The sequence below is a fragment of the Dipodomys spectabilis genome, unplaced genomic scaffold, assembly GCF_019054845.1.
Source record: "Dipodomys spectabilis isolate Male_0828 unplaced genomic scaffold, ASM1905484v1 ptg000422l, whole genome shotgun sequence".
Lineage (NCBI taxonomy): Eukaryota > Metazoa > Chordata > Mammalia > Rodentia > Heteromyidae > Dipodomys > Dipodomys spectabilis.
The window spans coordinates 7,082,013-7,106,763 of record NW_024871099.1 but is presented as its reverse complement, the minus strand read 5'-3'; the positions used below and the strand labels follow the sequence as shown (position 1 = coordinate 7,106,763).

The window sequence follows — 24,751 nt, the reverse complement described above, 5'->3', positions numbered from 1 at the left end:
ACTGACTCTGATTGGTCAATCTTCCGAATCTCCGTGCGGGGATTGGTTTTTCGGGAAAGGAGAGGTGGGGCCAGGGAGGAAGCTTTGTGGTCCGGTCTGAGGGAACGTAGTTGAAGCTATTTGCCGGGGCTGCGGCTTTTGTTGGTAAGTTATCTCGACCACAAAACAGCCATCGGCCCCCGGGAGGGTGGGCGGAGTACTTGGTGCCGGGCCTATTCGCACGTCGCTTGGGGATTTTTTTTTTTTTGCGTTGTAGGAGTTCAGGTTATCTTAAAGTATCGCCGCTTTCTTTAACTGGCTCTACATCCGGGGTTTTTCTCCCGCACTGCCCCTTTTCCGTGTGGACCAATAGATATCGCCACTTGGGACGCTCCGCCTATTGGCTCGCGTGGTGCATCTTGGGAGTTGTAGTAAACTTTTGGAGGTTGCCCTAAGCACGCTTTCTGGAGGAGCAGGAGTCCCACGCACGCATTGTTATTTCCCTGGGTGTTCCTTCAAGTCCCACAACTCGAGAGTCTGCCTGTCTTCCTCTTATCCATCCCTGAGCAGACCCCGTAAGGCAGTTGAGTCAAAAGATTGGGAGTAACTCAGACTAAAGTCACTTTCTAAATTTTTTTTTTTTTAAGCTCTACCTCAGAATCTCACAGCATGGCAGTTCCTGAGACCCGCCCCAACCACACAATTTATATCAACAACCTCAACGAGAAGATCAAGAAAGATGGTAAGTTCTTGGTGTAGTCTGGATTGTAGATTACCCGGCATGAGTTGATGCCTTTCCATTTCCAGCATTCACTTGCTGTATCCTCCAACCAAACCGGGGGTGTGGGGGAGAGGGCTAACCCCACTGGTCTTTGTAAATAACCTCTGCCTCCATTTCCAGCCTATGCTCTGCCCTTGAACCTGATCAGCATTGGTAATTCATTTAGGCACTAATTTATACAGGATCTCTCTTAGAAGAAACCTTATTGGATTTCTCCTGCCTTCCCCTGAACCCCAGATCATTTTGCGAGTCATCAGGCTGTCTTTCCACTGGCCTATGACGTCTTCGAGCGCGGAAACTGAGATTGTCTTGATTTCAGGGGTGTTCTCATTGTTTAGATCCTCTTTACCTCCACTCCAGAACTGGGATTACAGGTTTGTTCCACCATGTCTGTCAAGCTGTAAAAGTTGAATATATGTAATCCTTACATTAAGCCTGCAGGAGACTGCTGTTTTATTCCCCCCCTCCCCCCATTTCTTTGTTACATACTAGGATTTGAGCTCTGCCTTGATTTTGCTGGGCTGGCCCTCTACCATTTGAGCCACACCCTCACCTCTACTTTTTATTCCTTATTTTGGAGATGGAGGCTCACAGACTTTTCTGCCTAGGCTGGCCTTGAACTACAGCTATCTGGATATCGGTTTCCTGAGCAGCTAGGATTACAGGAATGAGCTACCAGTGCCTGGTTATTGGAATGAAAATCTATTTAAGAACAACTTATTCTTGGAAGTGGAGGTTGGTTTAATGGTAGAGGGGCAGCCATGAGTGGAAAAACCAAGTGAGAGCATAAGGCCCTGAGTACAAGCCCCAGTACTGGCATACAAAACAAAAACTTATTCTTTTTTTTTTTCTTTTCTTTTTTTTCAAAAACTTATTCTTGAGCTGAGTAGTGGTTCACTCTGTAGTCCGAGCATTTGCAGGCAGAAAGATCTGAGGTTTAAGGGTGGCCAGTGTCACAGAGCTATGTCTTGTTTTTAAACAAATCAAGAACAATAACAAAAGCTCTCTCACCTCTTGCCTGGGATGCAGCTAATGGGGAAAACATACAATCTAACTATGTGTAAGGTCCTGACTTTGATCCTCAATACCGAAACAAATTCAAACCACCTCAATTCTTGTAATCAACAAAACTCTTAGAGTTTTTAGTTATACCCAGTGGACTGAAGGGAAAATGAATGTCAACTCTTACTATCATCTCTAGACAGTTGGCCAAAAGATCAGGCATAGTGTTGCACCTCCCCCCCAATTCAGAAGTTGGAGCAGCTGAGAGTTCAGAGGCCAGCCTGAGCTACGTGAAAAGGGGAGGGGAAAAAAAGAAAACCATCAGAAGAACCATAGGAGCTTGATGGAATGAATTTAGGTTATTACTAGGCACTGGTAGTTTTTGTGTGTTATCCTAGCTACTCAGGAGGCTGAGAGCTCAGAATTGTGGTTCAAAGCCAGCTTATAAAGGAAAGTGCAGGAGATTCATACCTCCAAGTAATCATCAAAAAGCCAGAAATAGAATTTTTGCTCAAGTGGTAGAGTGCTGGCCTTGAGTGAAAAAAAGCTCAGGGGGTTGGGAATGTGGCTTAGAAGTAGAGTGCTTGCTTAGTATACGTGAAGCCCTAGGTTCGAGTCCTTAGTACTCCATAAGCAGAAAAAGGTGGAAGTGACTCTGTGGCTCAAGCAGTAGAGTGCTAGCCTTGAGCATAAGAAACTCAGGGACAGCACCCAGGCCTTGAGTTCAAGCCCCTGTATCAATGCACACAAGAGTAGATTTTTTTTTTTTTTTTTGGTTGGTCGTGGGGCTTAAACTCTGGGCCTGCGCACTGTCTCTCAGTTCTTTACCTCAAAGCAAACGCTCTACCACTTGAGCTACAACGCCACTTCCAGTTTTCTAGTGGTTCATTGGAGATAAGAGTCTCATGCAGCCGGGCGCCGGTGGTTCACGCCTGTAATCCTAGCTACTCAGGAGGCTGAGATCTGAGAATCGCGGTTCAAAGCCAGCCCGGGCAGGAAAGACCGTGAGACTTCTATCTCCAATAAACCACTAGAAAACCGGAAGTGGTGCTGTAGCTCAAGTGGTAGAGCGCTCGCCTTGAGCTGAAGAGCTGAGGGACAGTGCCCAGGCCCAGAGTCTCATGGACTTTCCTGTCTGGGCTGGCTTTGAACAGAGATCCTCAGATCTCAGCCTCCTGAGTAGCTAGGATTACAGGTGTGAGCCACCGGCACCCGGCACAGATACTGTTTTGAGCCCTTCCCACGACGCAGTCCAGCTCCTTCTTGTCCCCAACCTGCTTGTTCTCCGCTCTTGTGACTGTGCAGTCAGGAGAGGTGACTGACCTGTGACATTCTGGATGCTCTGTCCCCTAGTTGGTGCAGTCGAGTCCTAGGATATGGAACATAGGCATCTGGTTACAATGTGGTCTTCTCTTCCTCTTCCCTGCCCACAGAACTGAAGAAGTCCCTGTATGCCATCTTCTCCCAGTTTGGCCAGATTCTGGATATCCTGGTATCACGGAGCCTGAAGATGAGGGGCCAGGCTTTTGTCATCTTCAAGGAAGTCAGCAGTGCCACCAATGCCCTGCGCTCCATGCAGGGTTTCCCCTTCTATGACAAGCCCATGGTAAGGAGACAGAGAGAATTTTGTTAGAAAGTCCTTTGAACTTTATCAAAACACATAGCTACTGCCACCTGCTTCTTGTTTGTGGTGGTTGTTGACGTCAGTTGTGGGGCTTGAACTCAGGGCCTGGGTACTGTCCTGAACTCTTGCTCAAGCCTACCACTTTGAGCTACAGTACCACTTTCAGTAATCTGGTGGTTCATTGGCGATGAGAGTCTCACAGACTTTTCCTGCCCAGATCGGCTTCCATCCTCAATCCACAGATCTCAGCCTCCTGAGGTAGCTGGGATTATAGGCATGAGCCACCAGCACCCAGTTTATATTGCCTGCTTCTTGCACTTTCGTGCCTCAGGCCTAGTCAGAGCAGATGGCAGTTGCCTGTTCATGGGAGCCCTGTTCTCCAAGTTCCTTGTCCACACCACAAGGCTTCTTTCGAGACTTGAGTGAGGATTCCTTGCTCTCCTGCTTCCAACACTATAGCCTTAAGCTTCCTAGGACAAATATAGTCATCACTCGTGATGGTTCCTGACCACCTGGGGCCTTTGCTTTCTTCTTCCCTCATCAGAGTCAGCAGGCCTAGCTCTTTGTGTGGCCATTGCTGTGCTAGAAGGCTCTCTCCAGATAGCCTCATGGTTGGCTCTCCCCCAACCCCCTTTGTGGTCTGGACAAATGTCACCTCCATGAGACCTTTCCTGGCCACCTTGTCTGCAGATGTCACTTGTCAACATGTTGGAAGTCATGTTTCAGCCTTCTTGGTCATGCTGACTGCGCTCCATTGGACGGGGCTTCTGTGTGCTTACCTGGCTGTCCTCCAGGCCTGGAGTGCGGGCCCAGCCTCAGATAGATTGTCCCTTAGAGGGCTGAGTGGGTGAGTTTTAGCACCTGCACCGCTGAGCTCTGTCCATGTGTGAGCAGAAACTCCCCTGTATGGGGCTGGTGGTGAGGCGGTTCCATCTGTCCCCTAAAAACCTCAGCGTTCTCACTGTGTGTCAGGTACAGCCTGTTCTAGCACTTACACTCAACCCTCCTCTTTTCCCAATGGGAAGCATCCCCAGTTTTGGCATGAGTAAAATTGTAGCCAAGCAGTTTCTGTACCGGTTCTTTTCCAAGTTCCCGGTGGGTCCAATTTTTTCCATCCCAGGCAGTTTGGCTCTGAACCCCACACCTTCCCTTCTGTTTTTGGTAGCGCATCCAGTATGCCAAGACGGACTCGGATATCATTGCCAAGATGAAGGGGACCTTTGTGGAACGGGACCGCAAGCGGGAGAAGAGGAAGCCCAAAAGCCAGGAGACCCCATCGGCCAAGAAGGCTGTGCAGGGTGGGGCCGCTGCCCCCGTAGTGGGAGCTGTGCAGGGACCTGTCCCGGTAAGCCACCAGGCCTCCAGCAGCATCAGGCTCTAGCTAGGTGGGAGAGACATCTTCCTTGGGATTCAGACCCCTTCCTTCCTTTTTTTTTTTTTGTGTCAGTCCTAGGGCTTGAACTCAGGTCTGGGCACTGTCTCTGAGTTGTTTTTTTTTTCCTCAAGGCTGCCACTCTACCACTTGAGTCACAGCACTACTTCTAGATTTTTTGGTGTGAAGATAAGCGACTCAGAGACTTTCTTGCCCTGGCTGGCCTCTTAATTATGATCCTCATATCTCAGGCTCCTGAGGAAACCTCCAAGGTTTACAGGTGTGAGCCACCAGTGCCTGGCTCCATTTTTTTCTTTCTTTTTTTTTGTTTTCGGTCGGTGTGGAGCTTGAACTCTGGGCCTGGGTGCTGTCCCTCAGCTCTTCAGCTCAAGGCTAGCTAGCACTCTACCCCTTGAGCCACTGCGCCACTTCTGGTTTTCTGAGTGGTTTATTGGAAATAAGAGTCTCACAGACTTTGCTGCCAGTGCTGGCTTTGAACTGCGATCCTCAGATCTTAGCCTCCTGAGTAGCTAGGAATACAGATGTTGAGCCACTGGCGCCCGATTCTTCTTCTTTTTTAAACAAATACAGTGTTTTTCTGGGAGGGGCAGGGGAGGTTTGAGCACCTCCCCTGGGTAGGTTCTCTTTTTTTAATACCTATCTCCTCTGCTAAACTATTTCCGAAGTTCATTTTTCTCCATTATCTATTGCCTGGTTTCTTTCTTCACCTTGATTTTGCTGTTTGTTTGTCTTTCTCTTTCTCGCTCTTTTTGGTCAGTCATGAGGCTTAAACTCAGGGCCTGGGTGTTGTCCCTGAGCCTTTCTGCTCAAAACTAGTGCTCTACCACTTGAGCCACAGTGTCACTTGCGGTTTTTTGGTGGTTAATTGGAGAAAAGAATCTCATGGCCTTTTCCTGCCCAGGCTGGCTTTGAACTACAATCCTCAGATCTCAGCCTCCTGAGTAGCTATGATTATAGACATGAGCTACCAGTGCCTGACTTGCCGTCCATGTCTTTTAAATCACTGTCTATGTAGAAAATTACTTTAGTGGATAAGCGGCACTGGATATAAGGCTAGTAATAAACAGGAAAAGATATACCAATGGGGCAGACAGAAGAGTCTAGAAATATCTATATATACGATCCCTTTTTGGTTTTCTTGACAGATTATGTCTGTGTAGCCCAGACACACCTTGAACTCAATCCTCCAGCCCAAGTGCTCAGATTACAGACATGCATTCTTACACCTGGCTGGTGTGGACTCTTTTCTCTCTGTCTTTCTCTCTCTTTTTTTTGGTTGGTCATGGGGCTTGAACTCTGGGCCTGGGTGTTGTCCCTCAGCTCTTCAGCTCAAGGTGATCGATCTACCACCTGAGCCACAGTGCCACTTCTGGTTTTTGAGTGGTTCATTGGAGAGAAGAGTCTCACGGGGACTTTTGTTGCCTGGGCTGGCTTTGAACCACAATCCTCAGATCTCAGCCTCCTGAGTAGCTGGGATTACAGGCATGAGCCACTGGTGCCTGGCTCTTTTTGTCTCTCATCTGAGGGCACTGTAACTTGCCTTCCCTTGGCTTCGCCTCCCACCTTAGTGTGTCGATCTCATCCTCTTCCTCTGCAGGGCATGGGCATGCCGCCGATGACTCAAGCCCCACGCATCATGCACCACATGCCAGGACAGCCGCCCTATATGCCGCCTCCTGGCATGATTCCACCACCAGGCCTCGCGCCAGGACAGATCCCACCAGGAGCCATGCCCCCGCAGCAGCTCATGCCAGGGCAGATGCCACCTGCCCAGCCTGTAAGTGTCCTGTGCCTCCCCAGTCCTCCAAAGCAGAATAGGGGAACAGAAACGGGCAGGGTGGTAGAGAGCTGTTTTAGATGGAGTGATCTGGGCAGCCATCTTGGCACTGGAGCGGGGATCCCAAAGTATAGGGCAAGTAGCTGGGGGTGAGGAGGGTGGCCTAGTCAGAGGCATCAGCCTGTTGGGAGGTGTGAAGGCCAGGGGGAGGCCGGAGCAGAGGCCAGCATCTAGATTTATCTGCCGAGTGCCAGTTTGTGCAGCTGGCCTTGTACCGCACTTTGGAGGTGTGGGGTGCAGATAGAAATGTAGGAGTGCATGTGGGGCCACCGAGCTCCCCCCTCAGCTTGCGGCTCTGGTGTTCACGCTGGTCCCCTCCGTCCTCTGCAGCTTTCTGAGAACCCACCCAATCATATTCTGTTCCTCACCAACCTGCCGGAGGAGACCAACGAACTGATGCTGTCCATGCTCTTCAACCAGTAAGTGCAGCCGCGAAGGGAAATGACGCGAGTGGGCCTCAGGGCTGTGCTGTTAGCCCCCTGAACCAGCTCAGGCCTGGCAGGCAGCAGGGACTGCTGTGGAAGGTGGAGGATTCCAGGCTGGGGCTGTGGGAGAGGCCATCTGTGGAGATGGGGTCACGCTGGTCTTGGTTTAGCCTCTGAGGGAGGGGGGTCAGTAAACTCCACGTTCTGAGCCTTTTGTGTGTGTATGTGCATTTCCTGAGGCTCCAACTCAAGGCCTAGACACTGCCCTTGCACTTTTTCACTCAAGGTTGGTGCCCTACCGCTTGAGCCACAGCTCCACTGCTGGGGTTTTTGTTTGTTTGTTTCATTGGAAATAGGAGTCATATGGACTTTTCTTGCCCAGGCTGGCTTTGAACTATGATCCTCACATCTCAGCCTCCTGAGTAGCTAGGATTACAGGCATGAGCACTGGTGCTTGCCTGTTGTCTTATTAGCACTGTCCACATTTTGGGCCTGATAATCTGTTGTGAGAGCCTGTCCTGCCCTCTGTAGGATGTTTAGCATCTGTTCACTAGGTGCTGACATGAGGGGCGGAGCCCTGAGATCTGCTGTTCCCTCTTCATAGGTTCCCTGGCTTTAAAGAGGTCCGCCTGGTCCCCGGGCGGCACGACATCGCCTTCGTGGAGTTTGACAATGAGGTTCAGGCCGGGGCAGCTCGCGACGCCCTGCAAGGCTTTAAGATCACCCAGAACAATGCCATGAAGATCTCCTTTGCCAAGAAGTAGCACCCTTCCCCTGCCCCGGACTGCCCCCAACCCCGTCCTGGGGCCACCTCTGTCCCCCTTGGCTCAGTCCCTGAAGGTAAGTCCCCCTTGGGGGCCTTCTCAGAGCCGTGTGTGAGTGCGTGGTCGCCACACAGCATTGTACCCAGAGTCTGACCCAGACATTGCACCTGGCGCTGTTAGGCTGGAATTAAAGTGTTGTTTTTTTTGTTTTTGTTTTTGTTTTTTGAGGTTTGTTTTTTTTCACAACCGTTTGTCTGTCCCATTATTTTTTTGCTTTCTATGGTTCCTTCCCTTCCTTTCATATCAACACACCCCAGGCTTTTAGATCTCACGGAATTTTGGGAAAACACAGTTGGTATAATAACATTACACAAACTTAAGTTACATTGACTTCTGGCTCTTTCTCTGTCTTGTGTCTTCTCTTTTCTCTCCTCCCCTCCCCTCCCCTCCCCTCCCCTCCCCTCCCCTCCCCTCCCCTCCCCTCCCCTCCCCTCCTCTCCTCCCCTCCCCTCTCCCCTCCCCTCCCCTCCCCTCCCCTCCCCTCCCCTCCTCTCCCTTCTCTTCCCCTCTCCTCTCCCCTCCCCTCCTCTCCTCCCCTCCCCTCTCCCCTCCCCTCCCCTCCCCTCCCCTCCCCTCCCCTCCCCTCCCCTCCTCTCCCTTCTCTTCCCCTCTCCTCTCCCCTCCCCTCCTCTCTTCTCTTCTGTTATGAGGCTTGAACTCAGGGCCTGGGCTCTATCCCTGAGCTTTTTTGTTCAAGGCTAGCATTCTACCACTTTGAGCCACGATTTCACTTCTGGTTCTCCGGGGGTTCATTGGATATAAGAGTTTCACACACTTTCCTGCTTAGGCTGGCTTTGAACCGCAATCCTCAGATCTCAGCCTCCTGAGTAGCTAGGATTAAAAGTGTGCCACCAGCACCCGACCGGTTCTATTTTCTAACTGCCCTGTGCAAGTTAGGCAGATTGTAGACCACACAAAGATGCACTTGTTAAGAGCACCTCGTTTTGTCTGGATGCTGCTTCCTTCTCCTCCTCTCCACTGTCTGCTGTAGGGCAATGTGTAGTCTTTCTCCCTACATGACGTGACGGTCAGGAAAGGAGGACGGGGTTGCTGCCATCATTCCGTGGTGCGGCCTTAATGCAAGTGGGCAAGTGGAAATATCTCACCCATTGCACAGAAGCCATGGGCCTCACGGACCTGGCGCTTGTGATGTGTGGGCTTCTGTGATCAGCTGATCCTGATTTCCAGTCTGGGAAACCACCTTTTTTTCCTCCCCACCCGCCCCACCCCCATTACCCCAAGGACTATTCATGTCCTGGTGGTATTTTGATTTTCTTATGTTAATACCAGGATAATGCTTGTGCACACACCCACAGCACACTTAGTGTGTGCTTGCTCTCTCCTGTGGTGGGGATCGGGTGTGCAATAAGCCAATAGTAAATGTGCTAATGATAGCAAAAAAAAGTGCTCACTTGGCAATCCAGAGGTTGGGGAGCGGAGCAGGAGGTGGTTCTTGCGCATGCATCTGAAACAGGTATACAGGTGAGAGAGGAATGTTCATATCCACCACTTCCTGTTTCTGGCCATGGCATATTACTGAACTCCAGGCCCTAAGTTTCTCCTCAGCTTGACAGAAAAGGAAAACTAAGGGCAGCATTGCAGAAGGGTCTGTGAAGGCTGGAGCCGAAGTACTCCCTGGGCTGAACCCCCAGAAAAGACCCCGAACATCCAGGCCATTGGAAAGGTCTGGAAGCAGTACAGAGGGCCTGGAGTCGAGTGAGAGACCTCAGGGTTCGAGGACTGTGAAGAAGAGAATGGATCAGGGTTCCCATTTGCATTTTCATGAATAGAATTGTGTCTGTCAGGGCCCTGCTGGAATGCCTGTGTTATGGAGGAGAAATAAATTTTCCACGGGAGTTGGGGTGGAGGGTGGGGTCCTGGATGAAGTGGATATGGCCACATTGAATAACCTTCACCCTCTGTTCCTCGTGCTTTTGAAATTTCCTGCCGGATCTACAGCACATGAAGACAGTGGGGGACCCCCCCTCCGCTTTTCTGGGGGGAATGCCGCTGAACCTCTTGATCATACCTGAAGACACAGATAATACCAAATCTCTACAGGGTCTTTGCCAGTCATAATTACAACTTTGTTTAATGCAGCCTTGATCTAGGATACTTTGCTGTCATGAATTATGCAGCAATGGATAAGTAAAATTGAGATTTGGGAAATTAATTTCAACTATTATGGGCTACAGCTAATTCATAGTGTGTTCTAAAATAATCTCTTTTTGGGGGGTTGGGAGGGGACAGAAGCTCTGGCCTCACCCATTCAAAGCATACACTTCACCAACCTACCCTGATTTCTTCACACACTTGTTTACCTGAGGTGGGTTTACTGTTTGTCTGCCCCTATACAAGTTTTTCACTTCCTGATGAGTCTCCAAGGCCAAGAATAGGAACTAACATAATGTGTATAATCATATTTATTGAATGAATATAAAAAATTACTCCTTTAATTTTAATTGCCAGTCCTGTGGCTTGGAACTCAGACCTTCCTGTTTTTGCTCAAGACTGGCACTGTACTACTTGAGCCATAGTTCTCTTTTTAGTAATTAACTAGAGATAACAGGCACAGGCTTTCTTGCTCAGGCTGGCTTTGAACCATGATCCTCAGATCTCAGCCTTTGAGTAGCTACGTTTACAAGTGTGAGCCACCAGGGCCCAGCTACTTTATAATTTTGAGTGGGGATCTCAATGTTTCCCATCCTCCAACTTCTCAGTCTCCCAAGTAGCTGAAATTACAAGTATATACCATTAAATCTGGCTTTTTGTGTGTGTGTACTGTGGATTGAACTCGGGGGCTCTAGCCTTTTGAGTCATTTCTCCCAGTCCCAAATCTATATACACCATCATTGCCCTGTGAAATGGGTGGTTTTGAGAGGAGGACTTAGCCTAGCCCTGGTCATCTGGTCTGGAGTTTGCTAGTGAGCAATAGAAGGGGAGGCATTGCCTGAGGCCCAGAATAAGGGGCTCACTCAGCATCTGAGCTCTGAGGCTGTTCCAGGTAATCAAAGGTTGCCTTGTTTTGTGCCCCCACCCCTCCCCTATCCCACACAAGGAAATTCCAAGATGAATTTCTATACTTGCTCTAGTTCTGTCCCTGGGGACAATGGGAGATAGCAAAGTACCAGAGTCCAGATAACTTAGCTGACTCAAAAGATGATGGAATTGAATATCTTGGCCTCAGATGGTTGGCGAGGGGAGGGGTGACTCACTTGGAGTGGCCTGGTTTGCTTTGGGGCCCATCTGGGGGCATTTTCTTAGACTGATTGCTCTTACCTTGGAAGTGCTTCTGGCTGCCAATCTGGATGGTGAGTGTGGTGGGGGAAGTTTGGTTTGGGGCGGAGACAAGGCTTGAGAACACAGGTTTCCTTGTGTCTCAGGAGGGGAGGAGGGGAGGGATGGCAAGAGGAAAGAGACCCCACTTGTTTGCTTGCTCACAATCCATGATGGCGGGGTCTGCACTGTTTCTTGTCGTCTTCTTGCTGTGTGCTTTCCCGGGGCCTGGAGGGGCAGGCCGCCCCATGCCCAAGCTGGCTGAACGGAAACTCTGTGCGGATGAGGAATGCAGCCGTAAGAGGGGGGACCCAGGAGTTGGGGGTTTGGGTTGGTGGATTGTGTGGAAGCTGTTGTCATTTCCCTTCTATTCCTTCCCTAGACCCCATTTCTATGGCGGTGGCCCTTCAGGACTACGTGGCCCCCGACTGCCGATTCCTGACCATACACAGGGGCCAAATTGTATATGTCTTCTCCAAGCTGAAAGGCCGAGGCCGCCTCTTCTGGGGAGGAAGTGTGAGTCTGGAGTGAGACAGAAACAGACAGGGAGAGAGACAGGGAGACAGGGAAGGATATGGGGCTGGGGTCAGAGCAAAACCTGTTTCTCATCTGAAGGGAAAACCAGAGGCAGGGTGGGGTACAGTGAGGGGGGGGAAGGTGAGAGAGTTCTGTGACATACCTTGTTTGTCATAGGGATTGAATTCAGGCCTGGGCACTGTCCCTGAATTTTTGTTCAAGGCTAGCATTTTACTACTTGTAGTTAGGTGGAGATGAGCCTCATGGATTTTCCTGCCTGGGCTAGCTTTGAACCATGATCCTCAGATCTCAGTCTCCTGAATGGTTGGTGATGTGAGCCACCAGCAGCCATCTAGCTACTTTATTTTTACTCTAGTAACTGTGGTATCATTTAGCACCAAGTCCTTTTCTCTTTCCCCTGGAGACAGAGTCTTGATATGTAGCTACACTGGCTTTGAATTCACTGTACACACCCCTGGTGCAAAAGTTGATCCTCCTGTCTCATGCTCCCCAAATGCTGGGATTAAATGTATCCACCACTGTGCCTGGAACCAGCTTCTTGTCTTGAGTATCAAAGATAGAACAGGGAATGATAACCTTTCCTAGTGAAGGAAGACAATAAGGAAACCATAAAAAAAAAAAAAAAGTAAATGTGTGCTACTGTATTCCTACAGAGTGACTAGGAGTGCTCAGGGAGGGCCTCTGAGCAGTTGACATTTTAGTGGAAAGGTGGAGGTAGGCATGTGGAGATCCAAGAGAGGAGAGCATAGAGGCTTTTAGCTGGGATAGGAATGCCGTCTTCCCAGATCAGGTTTTCAACAATTCTTCTTCAGGTCCAGGGAGAATATTATGGAGATCTGGCAGCTCGTCTGGGCTATTTCCCCAGTAGTATTGTCCGAGAGGACCAGACTCTGAAACCTGGCAAAGTTGATGTGAAGACAGATGTGAGTTTCCTGGGGCTGGCAGGGTTCTGGCGGGAAGACCCTTGGGAGTATGATGGGCAAATAGGCTCTGCAGCTGCTTTGCTGGTTTTTTTTTTTTTTTTTTGGTCGGTTGTGGGGCCTGAACTCTGGGCCTAGATGCTGTCCCTCAGCTCTTCAGCTCAAGGCTAGCGCTCTACCACTTGAGCGTCAGCCCCACTTCCAGCTTTTTCTGCTTATGTGGTGCTGAGGAATCAAACCCAGGGCCTCATGCATGCAAGGCAAGCACTCTACCACTGAGCTACCTTCCCAGCCCCCTGCTTTGCTGTTTGAATTGGGACAAATTTGTGTGTGTGTGTGTGTGTGTGTGTGTGTGTGTGTGTGTGTGTGCGCGCGCGTGTGCGTGCGCGTGTGCATGAGTGCTGGTACTGGGATTTGAACTCAGGGCCTCCCTCTCTCACTTGTCTCTATTGTTAAAAACTGGCATTCTGTTGCTTGAGCCACACATCCACTTGTGGCTTTTGCTGATTAATTGGAAATATGAGTATCGGATTTGTCTGTCATGGCTGGCTTCTAGGATCGTTGGATCTCAGCCTCCTGAGTAGCTAGGATTATAAGTGTGAGCCACCTAATTTTTTCCTCCCTTTGAGACAATCCTCTCTGTTGCTTAGGCTGGACTTAAACTCTCCATCCTCCTGCCTCAGCTTGCTGAGTTGCAGGTCTTACCCAGTACCACTGTATCTGGCCCTTATCTACTTTGGAGGAGCAACAATTAGAAGACTCTCGGTCAATTTGCATAGGTCTTGTGTGGCCAAATCTGGTTCCTGTGGCTACAAGTTTTTTGCTAAAACCGCTAGATCCATTGTGGCATAATTCCTCATTTTCTTTCCAACGTTTTGCCTTTCTCTTTTTCAGAAATGGGATTTCTACTGCCAGTGAACTCAGCCTACCGCTGTCCCTGCTGTGCTTTAAGCAAAATATATCAGCCCAGTGCAACTGCCTCTTTCTGTGGTTTTTTTGGGTGGGTTAGGGATGTTACAAAGGAAATATTTCGCAGGGTCCTGAATCTAACCAATCATCTTCCTGAAAATGGTGACATCACAGTTGCTAGGTTGACTTTCACTAGTGAAAGCCCGTACTGCAAGCTGGGTACCCAGCAAGGGCTCCTAAACTTAGTTTGGGGACAACAAAGAGCAAGGGAGAAGACGCTTCGTAAATAGAATATAAATTGCAGATGCAACTCAGGCTGATCTCGAACCCCGATTCCCCTACCACCGAGGTGGCATCTGCCGGACAGCGGTTTTATTTCATTTTTTTTTTTCCTTTGTGGTGGAAGAGATCCAAACCCAGGGGCACGGGCATACAAGACAAGCCATCCTCTGCTTTATACCATCTTTTGAGAGCGAGAGAGCAAGTGCACGCGTGCGTGCATGCTTGTCTTGGGGCTTGAACTCAGGCCCTGAGCCACTGTCCTTTAGCTTTTTCACTCAAGGCCAGCGCTAGACCAGTTGAGCTTTTTTTTGGGGGGTGGTTAACTGGAGATAAGAGTCTCGCAGGCTGTGCTGCCCACGCTGACTTCCAACTGCAAGCCAGAGATCTCAGCCTGAGAGTAGCTAGGATTACAGGTGTGAGCCACCGACGCGTTTTCTTTGAGACTATATGCAAAGGTTGTTGAAGAGGAATTGGCCACCTGTCCTCCCAGTTTTCTTCTTTCCTGCCTTTGGACTAACAACTGGCCCCCTCCAGCTCAAGAATCGTTCCTGTCCTGTCAATCGTGTCCTTGTCCCTTCTTCGAATTCGTATCCCCGCCCCCGTGTCCGCTCCTATCCAATCAGGAGTCTTAAATGGCCCGACTCCTGACCAAATCCGTTCCTCTGCTGGAGGAGCCGTCTCTGTCCCGCCCCTTCCCACTTGCCCCACCAATCGTTCGTCTTGGCCCCGCCCCTTTCGACTAGCCCCTCTTCCTCTACCAATCAATGTCTCTTATCCCGCCCCCTGCTCGCGGAGTTAACCAATCGCTGCTTTGAAAAGCGTGGCCTGGCATCCCGCAGCATTAGCGGGTCGCATCGGAGCGGTGTGTGTTGGGGAGGTAGTGGTGGTGGGGGGGGGGGGGCGGGTGAAGGCGGAAGTGGTGGCGCCGGGTCCGGGAGTAGGAAGGAGCCGGGGCTGCAGCCGGAGTGGAGCGGCTGCCTGCCGAGGAGCCAGGCGCGGCCGCGGCGCCATATTTGCGGCCCTTAGCGGCCGCGACCGAGTCATGGCCGAGACCTACGGTGAGGACGGTGGGCTAAAGCTAGAGGGGTTTCGGGGTCCAGGCCCACAGAGGATGCGGCCTGTGGGAATGGGGCGGGGCTCTCGGCGCAGGGGGCGGGGCCTACAGCAACAGGGGCAGGGCCTGGGCGGGAGCGGGGAGGGGTTTCGTGGGTTGGGGGTGGGTGGGCGGAGCTTGTGGAGGGTCCGGGGCGGGATTTGAGGGAGCTGGTCAGGATGGGTTCGGGATAGGCCTGGAGGGGAAGACGGGCACCCTCACGGAAGGGGCGGAGTCTGGAAGAAATGGGCGGGACACTCGCGAGAATGGCAGGGGTCGCGCTTCCGGGTCTAGCTCTGTGCCCTGGGCTGCTCTGGAATGAACTTGGTACCTAGGTTGTCCTTGAGTTAGGGTGGTGAAGGGATGGGACTTAAGCTTGAGAATAGGGTTGAGGGGAGTCTGGGGAGAAAAGGATAGGGAAATAGAAAACAAATCACTGTGAATGTACAATCAGGTGGATGCAAGGGTTTCAGGGTGCTGGTCACGGATTCATTCAAGTCCAGAAAAGCAGAGAGATTAAACACAAAGATCCCCTGTTCAGAGAATATAACTTGAAGGCTAGCTATATAGGTGCAAGAGTGCCAAAGGCCATTTGGATATTTATGACATCACTCAAGGGCCATACGAGATGATCACTACAGCTGGACACTAGTGGCTCAGGAGGCTGAGATCTGAAGCTCCCAGTTAGAAGCCAGCATGGGTAGGAAAGTCTTTGAGATTCTTATCTCCAAGATAAGAATCTTATCACCAAGAAAAGATGTAGAGCTGCACTAGGCTTGAGCAAAATAAGGGACAGGGCCCGAACCCCCAGTTCCTGAGTTTAAGCCTTAGTAGTCTCACAAAATAAACTTTATAAAAAGGATGGGGCATGGCTCAAGCAAGTAGAAGAATTGCCTGGCAAGGGAGGCCTTGGGTTCAATCTCTAGTTCCATAAGAAAAAAGAGGGACAGAGGCTAGATTGTCAACCTTGATTAAATGTTATTCTTTAGAGTCTTTAGTGGTAGCCTCGCGCAGGTTTCATGCCTGTGTTGCCAGCTGTTCAGGAGGTAAAGGCAGGAAGATCTTGCACTCATAAGATGTTTGGCTTGGGTTTGCAATTCAGCTCTTCCTGTGTGATGTCAGGCAAATCAATTAATCTTTTGGCCTCATTTTTCTCATCTAGAAAAATAGGAAATCGTAATTTATTTTATTTTTTAGTGGGGGTACTAAGGCTTAAACACAGGGTCTGGTCTCTGTCCCTTAGCTTTTTCACTCAAGGCCGGCACTCTACTACTTGAGCCATAGCTCCGCTTTATAGTTTTTTGGTGGCTAATTGGAGATAAGCATCTCATGGATTTTCCTGCCCAGGCTGGCTTCAAACTTCCATCCTCAGATCTCAGTCTCCTAATTAGCTTGGATTACAGGTGTGAGCCACCAAGGCTGGGCTCTTAACTCTTCTTGTTTCCCTTTTTGTCCTTGATTCTAACCCCATCCACATAGACTTCCTCTTCAAATTCCTGGTAATCGGCAGTGCAGGAACTGGAAAGTCATGTCTGCTTCATCAGTTCATTGAGAACAAGTGTGAGTTTCTGGCAGTGGCCTGGGAGCACTGAGCTGTGGATCTGGGCCTAGATAAGGGCAGGTGGGCAGCTGGTGGCACGGGTTGGGATGGCCATACTTATACAATAGCTCTGTTGTTGGCTTCTTCACCCTTGCCTTGGTCTATGTTCTTTGCTAGAATGGGTCTGTAGAGGATGGGGGCTCCTCTTGAGTCTCTGCACTGCTTTCTGTCTGTCTCCATCTCCCAGTCAAACAGGACTCCAACCACACGATTGGTGTGGAGTTTGGATCCCGGGTGGTCAGCGTGGGTGGGAAGACGGTGAAGCTACAGATCTGGGACACGGCTGGCCAGGAGCGGTTTCGGTAGGTAGCCTGGGCTCCCAAGGAGGGATGGCGGGAGACTGAGGTGTGCAGTGTCACCAGTGATACCACAATAGTAGCAGGCAGCCATGAAGAGCAGGAGAGACAGAAACAGAGACCATTGCTCTCAGATTAAAAGTAGCAGGGTAGGGTGGTGCATGTTTATAAGACAGACAAACAAAGCGCGAGACTTATAGACAGACTCAATTGCTCTGAGGCAAAGAAGAGAAATTGTATCTCAACCAGAGGAAAGCTAGAGTGTTTTTTTGTGGGGGGGTTGGGTGGGCGAAAAGGTGAAGGGGGGCCTCCGAACCACCAGTCTCTCTCCGCAGAGGGGGGCAGTCCCGGGCAGACCCCAGCCTTGGGGGTGACTGGGTCCCCCTGGCCCCACAGGTCGGTGACGCGGAGTTATTACCGAGGGGCAGCTGGAGCTCTGCTGGTGTACGACATCACAAGGTGGGTGTAGGGGGGTGGGTGGTGTGGGCCAGCTGGGCCCTAGCGACCCCTCTCCCACGCTGCCTTCCTCCTCTTATTTCTTCTCCACAGCCGGGAGACATACAACTCTCTGGCTGCCTGGCTGACCGACGCCCGAACACTGGCTAGCCCAAACATCGTGGTCATCCTCTGTGGCAACAAGAAGGACCTGGACCCTGAGCGTGAGGTCACCTTTCTGGAGGCCTCCCGCTTTGCCCAGGAGAATGGTGAGGCCTGAGCTTGAGACTGACCAATGGGGGCAGAGAGATTGGACAGTACATGGCGCCCATCTGCTTCTTAGCTCTGAATGGCTGTGCCCTGAAGGTGGACACACAGGGATCTGGTTCAGATGTCATTGTGGAGCTGTGTGGCCACTTGGGGGTTGAGTACCCTTAGCTGGGAAAGGGGGATCCCTGCATTGCCCAAGAGATCATCTGCCCTCCCCACCCCAGATGGGGTTGGGTTTATAGAATATCCATTAGTCTAGGGAAATAGCACAGGATGTTGTAAACTCAAGATGGCCCTAGGTGCTGAGCCACTGGTGGTTCAGGTCTGTAATCCTAGCTACTCAGGAGGCTGAGATCTGTGGATCCTTGTTCGAAGCCAGCCTAGGCAGGGTAGTCCAAGAGACTCATCTCTAACTAGCAAAAAGCCAGAAAGAGAACTGCTATGGCTCAAAGGTTAAATGTGCTAATCTTGAGAGAGAGAAAAAGAGCTATGCCTCCCCACATTTTGTAACCTCTAGATATAGAGATTTTTTGCCACTACAAAACTTGGGGTTTGAATCCTGTCTCCAACTCACCTTCCCTGAGATCTTATCCTATGGCTGATGGGTGACTGGTGGGTTTGAGGCTGTGCTAAGTGGTACTGCGGACTCAGTGGTGAAACCAGTCCAAGGCACAGCTCTCACAGGTCTCTCAGTGCAGTGGATTGGGGCCAGATACCCCATTGATAAGACAGTAAGAGTGAAAGCCAGAGAGGACAGACCAGCGACAGGGAAAGCTGTGGAAGCACCCAGGAGTCATGTGACTCAGGCTGCCTTGCTTGCTGAGCCAGGATGGAAGAGCTAGGTGGGTGCCCGGGAAGTGAGCAGCTTGCTGCAGAGGGCTGCGGTGAGGGCAAAGGTGGAGGGGACATTTGGGGAACTGGTCAGAAGTGGAGAAGAGACAGAGACTGATGGAGGCCTTGTCTCCAGAGCTGATGTTCCTTGAGACCAGCGCTCTCACGGGCGAGAATGTGGAGGAGGCCTTCCTGAAGTGTGCCCGAACCATCCTCAACAAGATTGACTCAGGTGAGCCCCGTGGGGGGTGGGAGGTGGAAAGCAGGGCTGGAAGGACTCCGAGGGGACAATGCTGACCTCCCCCATTCCACAGGTGAGCTGGACCCCGAAAGGATGGGCTCTGGCATTCAGTATGGTGATGCGTCCCTCCGCCAGCTGCGGCAACCTCGGAGTGCCCAGGCCGTGGCCCCTCAGCCCTGTGGCTGCTGAGACCTGCAGGGTCAGGTGGGACACTGGGGACACTGGGATGTAGGGAAGGCTTTTCTAGGGGAGGGGGTGGTGGTGCGGAGAAGACATGGAGACACAGAAAATGTGGCTGCAAGATAAAAAATGGCCCTCACTGGACGCTGGTGGCTCACGCCTGTAATCCTAGCTACTCAGGGGGCTGAGATCTGAGGATCACAGATTGAAGCCAGCCTGGCAGGAAAGTCCCCATGAGACTCTTATCTCCAGTTAACCACTCAAAAACCAGAAATGGAGCTGTGGCTCAAAGTAGTACAGTGCTAGCCTTGAGCAATAGAGCTCAGGGTCAGTGCCCAGGCCTGAGTTCAAGCCCCACAACTGCCAAAAGAAAAAAGAAAAAGAAAAGTAGCCCAGGGTAAGCCACGTTCCCAGCCACCGGGTACCCCATATGTCTGCCTCACCCCCAGGTCTCTGCCTGCGCTGACCAGCTCACTCAGGGGTTTCACCTATGCAGTGAGCACCTACTGTGTGCCAAGGCTTGGGGTCAAGGCTCTGGGGAGACTGTAGCCAGGAAAACAGACCAAAAAACACTATCCTTTTGCATCGACAGTCTCTTGGGAGGAGACAGAGCATAAACAAACATGTGTGTGGCTAGGGTGAGAAGAGCTATGGAGCAAATAACAAGCCTGCTGGGGAGGTGGATGGGGGATGAATGTTTTGATGGTTTCTGAGACAAGCTCTGGCTATGCAGCCCAGGCTGGCCTCAAACTTGTGATCTTCCTGCCTCAGCCTCTTGAGTACCAGGATTATAGGTATGTGTCACTATTTCCAATCTACCCCCCTCCTTTTTTTTTTTGGTTTCTTCTTCTTGTGCCAGTTCTGAAGCTTGAACTCAGGGCCCTGTGCTTGTTTAGCTGGTGCTTTCCCACTTGAGCTATGCCTCTAGCCTTTTTCGTTGGTTGTGGAGCTTGAACTCTGGGCTTGGGTGCTCTCCCTGCACTCTTCAGCTCAAGGTAAGCGCTCTACCGCTTGCACCACTTTTGAATTTTCTAGTGGTTAATTGGAGATAAGAGTCTCACGGACTTTTCTGCCCAGGCTGGCTTTGAATCATGATCCTCAGATCTCAGCCTCTTCTGTAGCTAAGATTACAGATGTGAGCCACATGTGCCCAGCCAGCCTTGCTTTTTTATTTTATTTTTGTTGGTCATGGGGCTTGAACTCTGGGCCTGAATGCTATCCCTCAGCTCTTCAGCTCAAGGCTAGCGCTCTACCACTTGAGCCTCTGTGCCATTTCCGGCTTTCTGAGTGGTTAATTGGAGATGTGAGTCTCAAAGACTTTCCTGCTTGGGCTGGCTTGCAACCATGAGCCTCAGATCTCAGCTTCCTGACTAGCTAGGATTACAGGCATAAGCCACCAGCATCTAGCTCAGCCTAGCTTTTGGTCGATTTTTTTTTTGGGTCTGGTCGTGGGGCCTGAACTCTGGGCCTGGGCACTGTCCCTCAGTTCTTCAGCTCAAGGCTAGCACTCTACCACTTGAGCCACAGCGCCACTTCCAGCTTTTTTTTCTGCTTATGTGATGCTGAGGAATCAAACCCAGGGCCTCATGCATGCAAGGCAAGCGCTCTACCACTGAGCCACCTTCTCAGCCCCTGTCCATTACTTTTGGAGAGGTAGTCTAGAGAAATTTACTACCTGGGCTGACCTTGAACTGTGATCTTCCAGATTTCAGCCTCTGGAGTAGCTAGAATTAGAGGTGTGAGCCACTGATGCCTGGCTTAATCATATTTTATTGTTTTCCACCAATGTTCTTTGTGTTTTTGTTGTTTATTTTATTTTAGTTTTTTCAGTCAGGGGCTTGAACTCAGGGTCCAGCTGCTGTTCCTGAGTGCCTTTTGCTCAAGCCTAGCACTCTATCACGTGGAGCCACAGCACTACTTCCAGTTTTTTTGGTAGTTAATTGGAGTTAATAGTCTCATGGGTTCTTGCCCCAGCTGGCTTTGAACTGTGATCCTCCTGAGTAGCTAGGATTACAGGTGTGAGCCACCAGTGCCTGGCTCTTGTTTTTATTTTAAAACTCTTATTATCTTTTTATTATTATTATTTGTTTTATTTATTTTTTTGGTTGTGAGGCTTGAACTCTGGGCCTGGGCGTTGTCCCTCAGCTCTTCAGCTCAAGGCTAGCGCTCTACCACTTGAGCCACAGTGCCACTTCCAGCTTTCTGGTGGTTTATTGGCAATGAGTCTCATGGACTTTCCTGCCCAGACTGGCTTTGAACTGTGATCCTCAGATCTCAGCCTCCTGAATAGCTAGGATTACAGGCGTGAGTCACCTGCACCCGGTTTATCTTTATTATTTTTAATTGAGATTAAGTTCACTTTACATAACCTTGATCTCACCTCTCTCCTTCCCTTCTATCTTCCCTTCCTCCTACCCTTCCTCCCTCTTTTCTTCCTTCTTTTTCTGTAGTAGGGAATTGAACCCAGGGCCTTGTAAAGTGAACAATTCAGTGACATTTAGTATGTTTACTAAGTTGTTCAATTATTGTCTCTAAGTTGTAAAGCGTTTTGTTTTGTGTGTGTGCTGTTTCTGAGGCTTGAACTCAGGGCATCATGCTCATTTTTTTTTTTAATCAAGTCTAGTACTCTACCACTTGAGCCACACCTCCTTCCAGCTTTTTGATAGTTAGAGATAAGACTCTCACCCATTTTCCTGCCTGGGCTGGCTTCAAACAGTGATCCTTAGATCTTAGCCTCTAGAGAAGCTATAATTACAGCCATGAGCCACCAAGTGGCCCAGCTAACTTTTTTTTTTTTTTGCCAGTCCTAGGGCTTGAACTCAGGGCCTGGGCACTGTCCCCGAGCTTCTTGTGCTCAAGGCTGGCACTCTACTACTTGAGCCACAATGCTTTCTGGATTGTTCTGTTTATGTGGTACTGAGGAATTAAACCCAGGGCTTCATGCATGCTAGGCAAGCACTCTACCACTGAGCCACATTTCCAGCCTACAGCAAACATTTTTGATACCTTGAAGGAAAACTGCATGTCCATGACACTATCATTCCCATTCCCCCTACACTTGTCAACCAGCAATCTGCTTTCTATTTCTATCCACCAGTATTTCTTCTGTGTATATTTGTATGCACAGGTAATCGTTCTTGAACTTAGAGCCTTGAGCCTTTGCTTTGCTTTTTTGCTTATGGCTCAGGTTCTACCACATGAGCTATGTCTCTACTTCTGGCTTTTTACCGGGATAATTGAGCTTGGATTGGCTTTGAACCTCAGTCCTCAGATCTTAGCCTCTTGAGAAGCAAGGATCATAAGTATGAGCCACCAGTGCCTGGCTTCCAATATTTTTATTTCATATGACACACTTTTTTTTTTTTGTGCCAGTAAAGGGGCTTGAACTCAAGACCTGGGTGTCATCCCTGAGCTTCTTTTTCTCAAGGTTAGCACTCTACCACTTGAGCTACTGCACCACTTCCGGCCTTTTCTAAATTGTTCACTGAAGAGGAGACTCATGGACTTTCTTGCCCAGGCTGGCTTTGAGCCATGATCCTCAGATCTCACCCTCCTGAGTAGCTAGGATCACAGGCATGAGCCACCAGTGCCCGGTTTGCACACACATTTTTAAAAAAAAATTTCATTAGTAGTTTATATTAATTGTACAAAATACTGGGTTTTACTGTGACATGGTCACACATGCATATGACACACTTTGATCATATTTAACCTCTATTATTTTATCTCACACATCCCTGGGATGTCTTTTATTTAATTTAATTTTTTATTTTATTTATTTATTTTTTTTGTCAGTTGTGGGGCTTGAATTCTGGGCCTGGGCGCTGTCACTCAGCTCTTCAGCTCAAGGCGAGCGCTCTACCACTTGAGCCACAGCGCCACTTCCAGTTTTCTAGTGGTTTATTGGAGATAAGAGTCTCATGGACTTTCCTGCCTGGGCTGGCTTTGAATTGTGATCCTCAAACCTCAGCCTCTGGAGTTGCTAGGATGACAGATGTGAGACACTGGCGCCAGGCATCTTTTATTTTTTATTTCTATCTGATAAATCAATTAGTCAAGGCCTGGCATCCATGCAGTACTCTACATTGGATCTGTGAGAAAGGGGGCGTAAGAGCTACTGATGCCCAGGAGTTACCCCAGAGATTCTGAAGTAATTTGAGGATTTCTAGAAGCTTCCAGATAATGCTTTATACAGTCAAAACAGGAACCAGTAATTAACGTGTCTGTCTAGTTTGGAAAAAGCTGGAATGAAGCCTAGAATCAGGGTGAGATCACGGACATAGAAGGACAGAGATACAAAGGTGAGATAGTGGTCTTGTGGTCCTTAGACATTGCCAGGTTCCTTTCCAAGACGCAGACAGCTCTCCGGGCCAAACAGAGACTGAAATTCCCTGCAGAGGAGAAACAAACAATTGAGACTCTGGGTGAAAGCAAAGTGTACCTACTGGCTATCAGGAAGACACTCCGAAATGAGACACAGACACTAGCTAGCCAGGCCCCAGACCCCTTAAGGTCACCAACTTCTTCTCTTTCAGCTCATCTGTTCTCCAAGACCAGCCCTGCCCTTCCGGCTGGGGCCTAGACCCAGGCCCCAGGAGGCCACGCCCCAACCTGCTCCAGCCCCAGAAAAGCTGCCCTGCCACTTTGTCCTCCTTCCCTGGCCTGGTGGGGCCTGGCTATGGGGCAAGACTGAGCCACAGGGGAAGGGAGAACCCATTCCTGCTGCTGCTTCCTCTGTCTTGGCTAACTTCTGTCTCCCTCACCCCTGAACCCCTAACCAGAACCCAAGAGCTTCCAAAGCTTGAGACCAGGGCCCTTTGGCCCCAACTTCCTGCCTGGCCCTGCTGTTGCGAGTACTGAATACATGTTATTTATTACCTGGAGGCCTGCCCCTGTCTCAAACCCTGCCCCATCCACCATAAAGCATTGTTTACACCAGTGTCTTAGCCTCTGTCATTTTGGGATGTTGGGTAGATGTTAGACGTCTCTGGTGGAAGACTGAGGGGTCTTGGTGTTTGGAAGCCTTGTTTCTGGAGTTGGACTGTGTGGAGGTAATAGGGCTCCTGTGGAAAGCCTGGAATTCAGAAATCCTCCTACCTCAGCCTCCTCGAGTACAGATATGCACACCACACCTAGCTTGCGTTCACACTGGTGACAGTGGGTGTGACGTGTTTATGACCTGTAGGCATCTCTATATTTGATGGTAGGTGACTGTGCCCGAGGAATGTGTGATTCTGAAACATGAATGCCCTTTTCCCGGTGATCAAATTAGTGAGGCTAGTGGATTTGTGGGCATCAAGGTCAAGGATGGGCCCGTGGGGTGGGGTGGGGGGCGGTCTCTTGGAGCTCAGGGTGGCAGCCACCACCTTCAAGCAGCCTGCCAGACACAGTCCTGGCTGCTCTCCCAGGCCGTTGGCCCTGCAGGGTGCTGGCAGAGAGGCCGGCCAGTCAAAATGACCTTATCTCCACAATCCTCCCCCGAGCCATGCCCCACGCGTCCTCAGAAGCTGGTCATGCAAATGTCTCCCGCATCGCCGTCCCGGGTGGTTTCATTCCGGGCCGGCCGCAGAGCCGAGGTTCCTGGGGGAGGGGAGGGGGGCAGGGCAGGGTGGAGCGGGTCACGCAAATATTTGCTCACCGTTTCTCCGTCCGCTTTCCCTGCAGGACATCCCGTACTTTCTCCGTTATAAAAAGTGCTTATGTAAATGACCGGCGCGCAACTTTACATACATTTTTTCCAACTAACTGCGCAGCCATTTTTCAACACCCCTCTCTTAGGGCGGGCGGGGAGGAGCGGCCTATGCAAATGAGTTCACTGGCCGGCCGCTTTCCCAACCCGCTGCTCCAGGTTGCTCCGCTTTTTACAGCCCAGCCGCTAGGGCTTTCCATGTAAATGAGCTCATTTGCATTTCCCCCCTCAGGACCGCCCCTTCTCAGCCGCGTTCCTACGCTCCGGGTGGAAGGGGGCGGGGCAGGATAGGTAAATGAACCACGCGCCGCCGACCGTCCCACTTCT

The 24,751-nt window shown here is 50.3% G+C and overlaps 3 protein-coding genes across 4 annotated transcripts; all 3 read left to right on the top strand.

Annotated features, from left to right (window-relative positions):
- Positions 1-42: 42 nt before the first annotated feature.
- Snrpa (small nuclear ribonucleoprotein polypeptide A) lies at positions 43-8,024 on the top strand. The gene is made up of 7 exons (XM_042667873.1): positions 43-144; positions 627-721; positions 3,196-3,368; positions 4,552-4,731; positions 6,377-6,556; positions 6,947-7,035; positions 7,646-8,024. The coding sequence occupies exons 2-7, from the start codon at positions 649-651 to the stop codon at positions 7,803-7,805; spliced, it is 855 nt and encodes a 284-aa protein (XP_042523807.1). The 5' UTR covers positions 43-144; positions 627-648; the 3' UTR covers positions 7,806-8,024.
- On the top strand, positions 7,832-13,578 carry Mia (MIA SH3 domain containing). Its single transcript, XM_042667876.1, has 5 exons — positions 7,832-7,881; positions 10,924-11,438; positions 11,524-11,657; positions 12,491-12,601; positions 13,493-13,578. Exons 2-5 carry the CDS (start codon positions 11,174-11,176, stop codon positions 13,514-13,516), a joined length of 534 nt encoding a protein of 177 aa, XP_042523810.1. The 5' UTR covers positions 7,832-7,881; positions 10,924-11,173; the 3' UTR covers positions 13,517-13,578.
- A 1,101-nt stretch (positions 13,579-14,679) lies between these two features.
- On the top strand, positions 14,680-23,673 carry Rab4b (RAB4B, member RAS oncogene family). 2 transcript variants are annotated; one of them, XM_042667875.1, is made up of 9 exons: positions 14,681-14,847; positions 16,362-16,442; positions 16,670-16,784; positions 17,175-17,237; positions 17,328-17,482; positions 18,451-18,546; positions 18,629-18,773; positions 21,574-21,579; positions 23,269-23,673. In XM_042667875.1, the coding sequence occupies exons 1-7, from the start codon at positions 14,832-14,834 to the stop codon at positions 18,742-18,744; spliced, it is 642 nt and encodes a 213-aa protein (XP_042523809.1). In that variant the 5' UTR covers positions 14,681-14,831; the 3' UTR covers positions 18,745-18,773; positions 21,574-21,579; positions 23,269-23,673. The 2 variants fall into 2 exon arrangements, with proteins under 2 accessions (XP_042523808.1, XP_042523809.1); XM_042667874.1 differs by lacking the exon at positions 21,574-21,579 and having other exon boundaries at positions 14,680-14,847; positions 18,629-18,759; positions 23,271-23,673.
- The last annotated feature ends 1,078 nt before the right edge of the window (positions 23,674-24,751 follow it).

Excerpts from the sequence above, each read along its gene's own strand:
- Mia (XM_042667876.1), top strand. The coding sequence starts at position 11,174 with ATGGTGAGTGTGGTGGGGGAAGTTTGGTTTGGGGCGGAGACAAGGCTT. Across the intron at positions 11,658-12,490 it reads GCCTCTTCTGGGGAGGAAGT|GTCCAGGGAGAATATTATGG; the intron begins GTGAGTCTGGAG and ends ATTCTTCTTCAG. Across the intron at positions 12,602-13,492 it reads AAGTTGATGTGAAGACAGAT|AAATGGGATTTCTACTGCCA; the intron begins GTGAGTTTCCTG and ends TCTCTTTTTCAG.
- Rab4b (XM_042667874.1), top strand. Across the intron at positions 16,443-16,669 it reads TCAGTTCATTGAGAACAAGT|TCAAACAGGACTCCAACCAC; the intron begins GTGAGTTTCTGG and ends TCCATCTCCCAG. Across the intron at positions 18,547-18,628 it reads CCTCAACAAGATTGACTCAG|GTGAGCTGGACCCCGAAAGG; the intron begins GTGAGCCCCGTG and ends CCCATTCCACAG.
- Snrpa (XM_042667873.1), top strand. The coding sequence starts at position 649 with ATGGCAGTTCCTGAGACCCGCCCCAACCACACAATTTATATCAACAAC. Across the intron at positions 3,369-4,551 it reads CCTTCTATGACAAGCCCATG|CGCATCCAGTATGCCAAGAC; the intron begins GTAAGGAGACAG and ends TGTTTTTGGTAG. Across the intron at positions 6,557-6,946 it reads AGATGCCACCTGCCCAGCCT|CTTTCTGAGAACCCACCCAA; the intron begins GTAAGTGTCCTG and ends CGTCCTCTGCAG.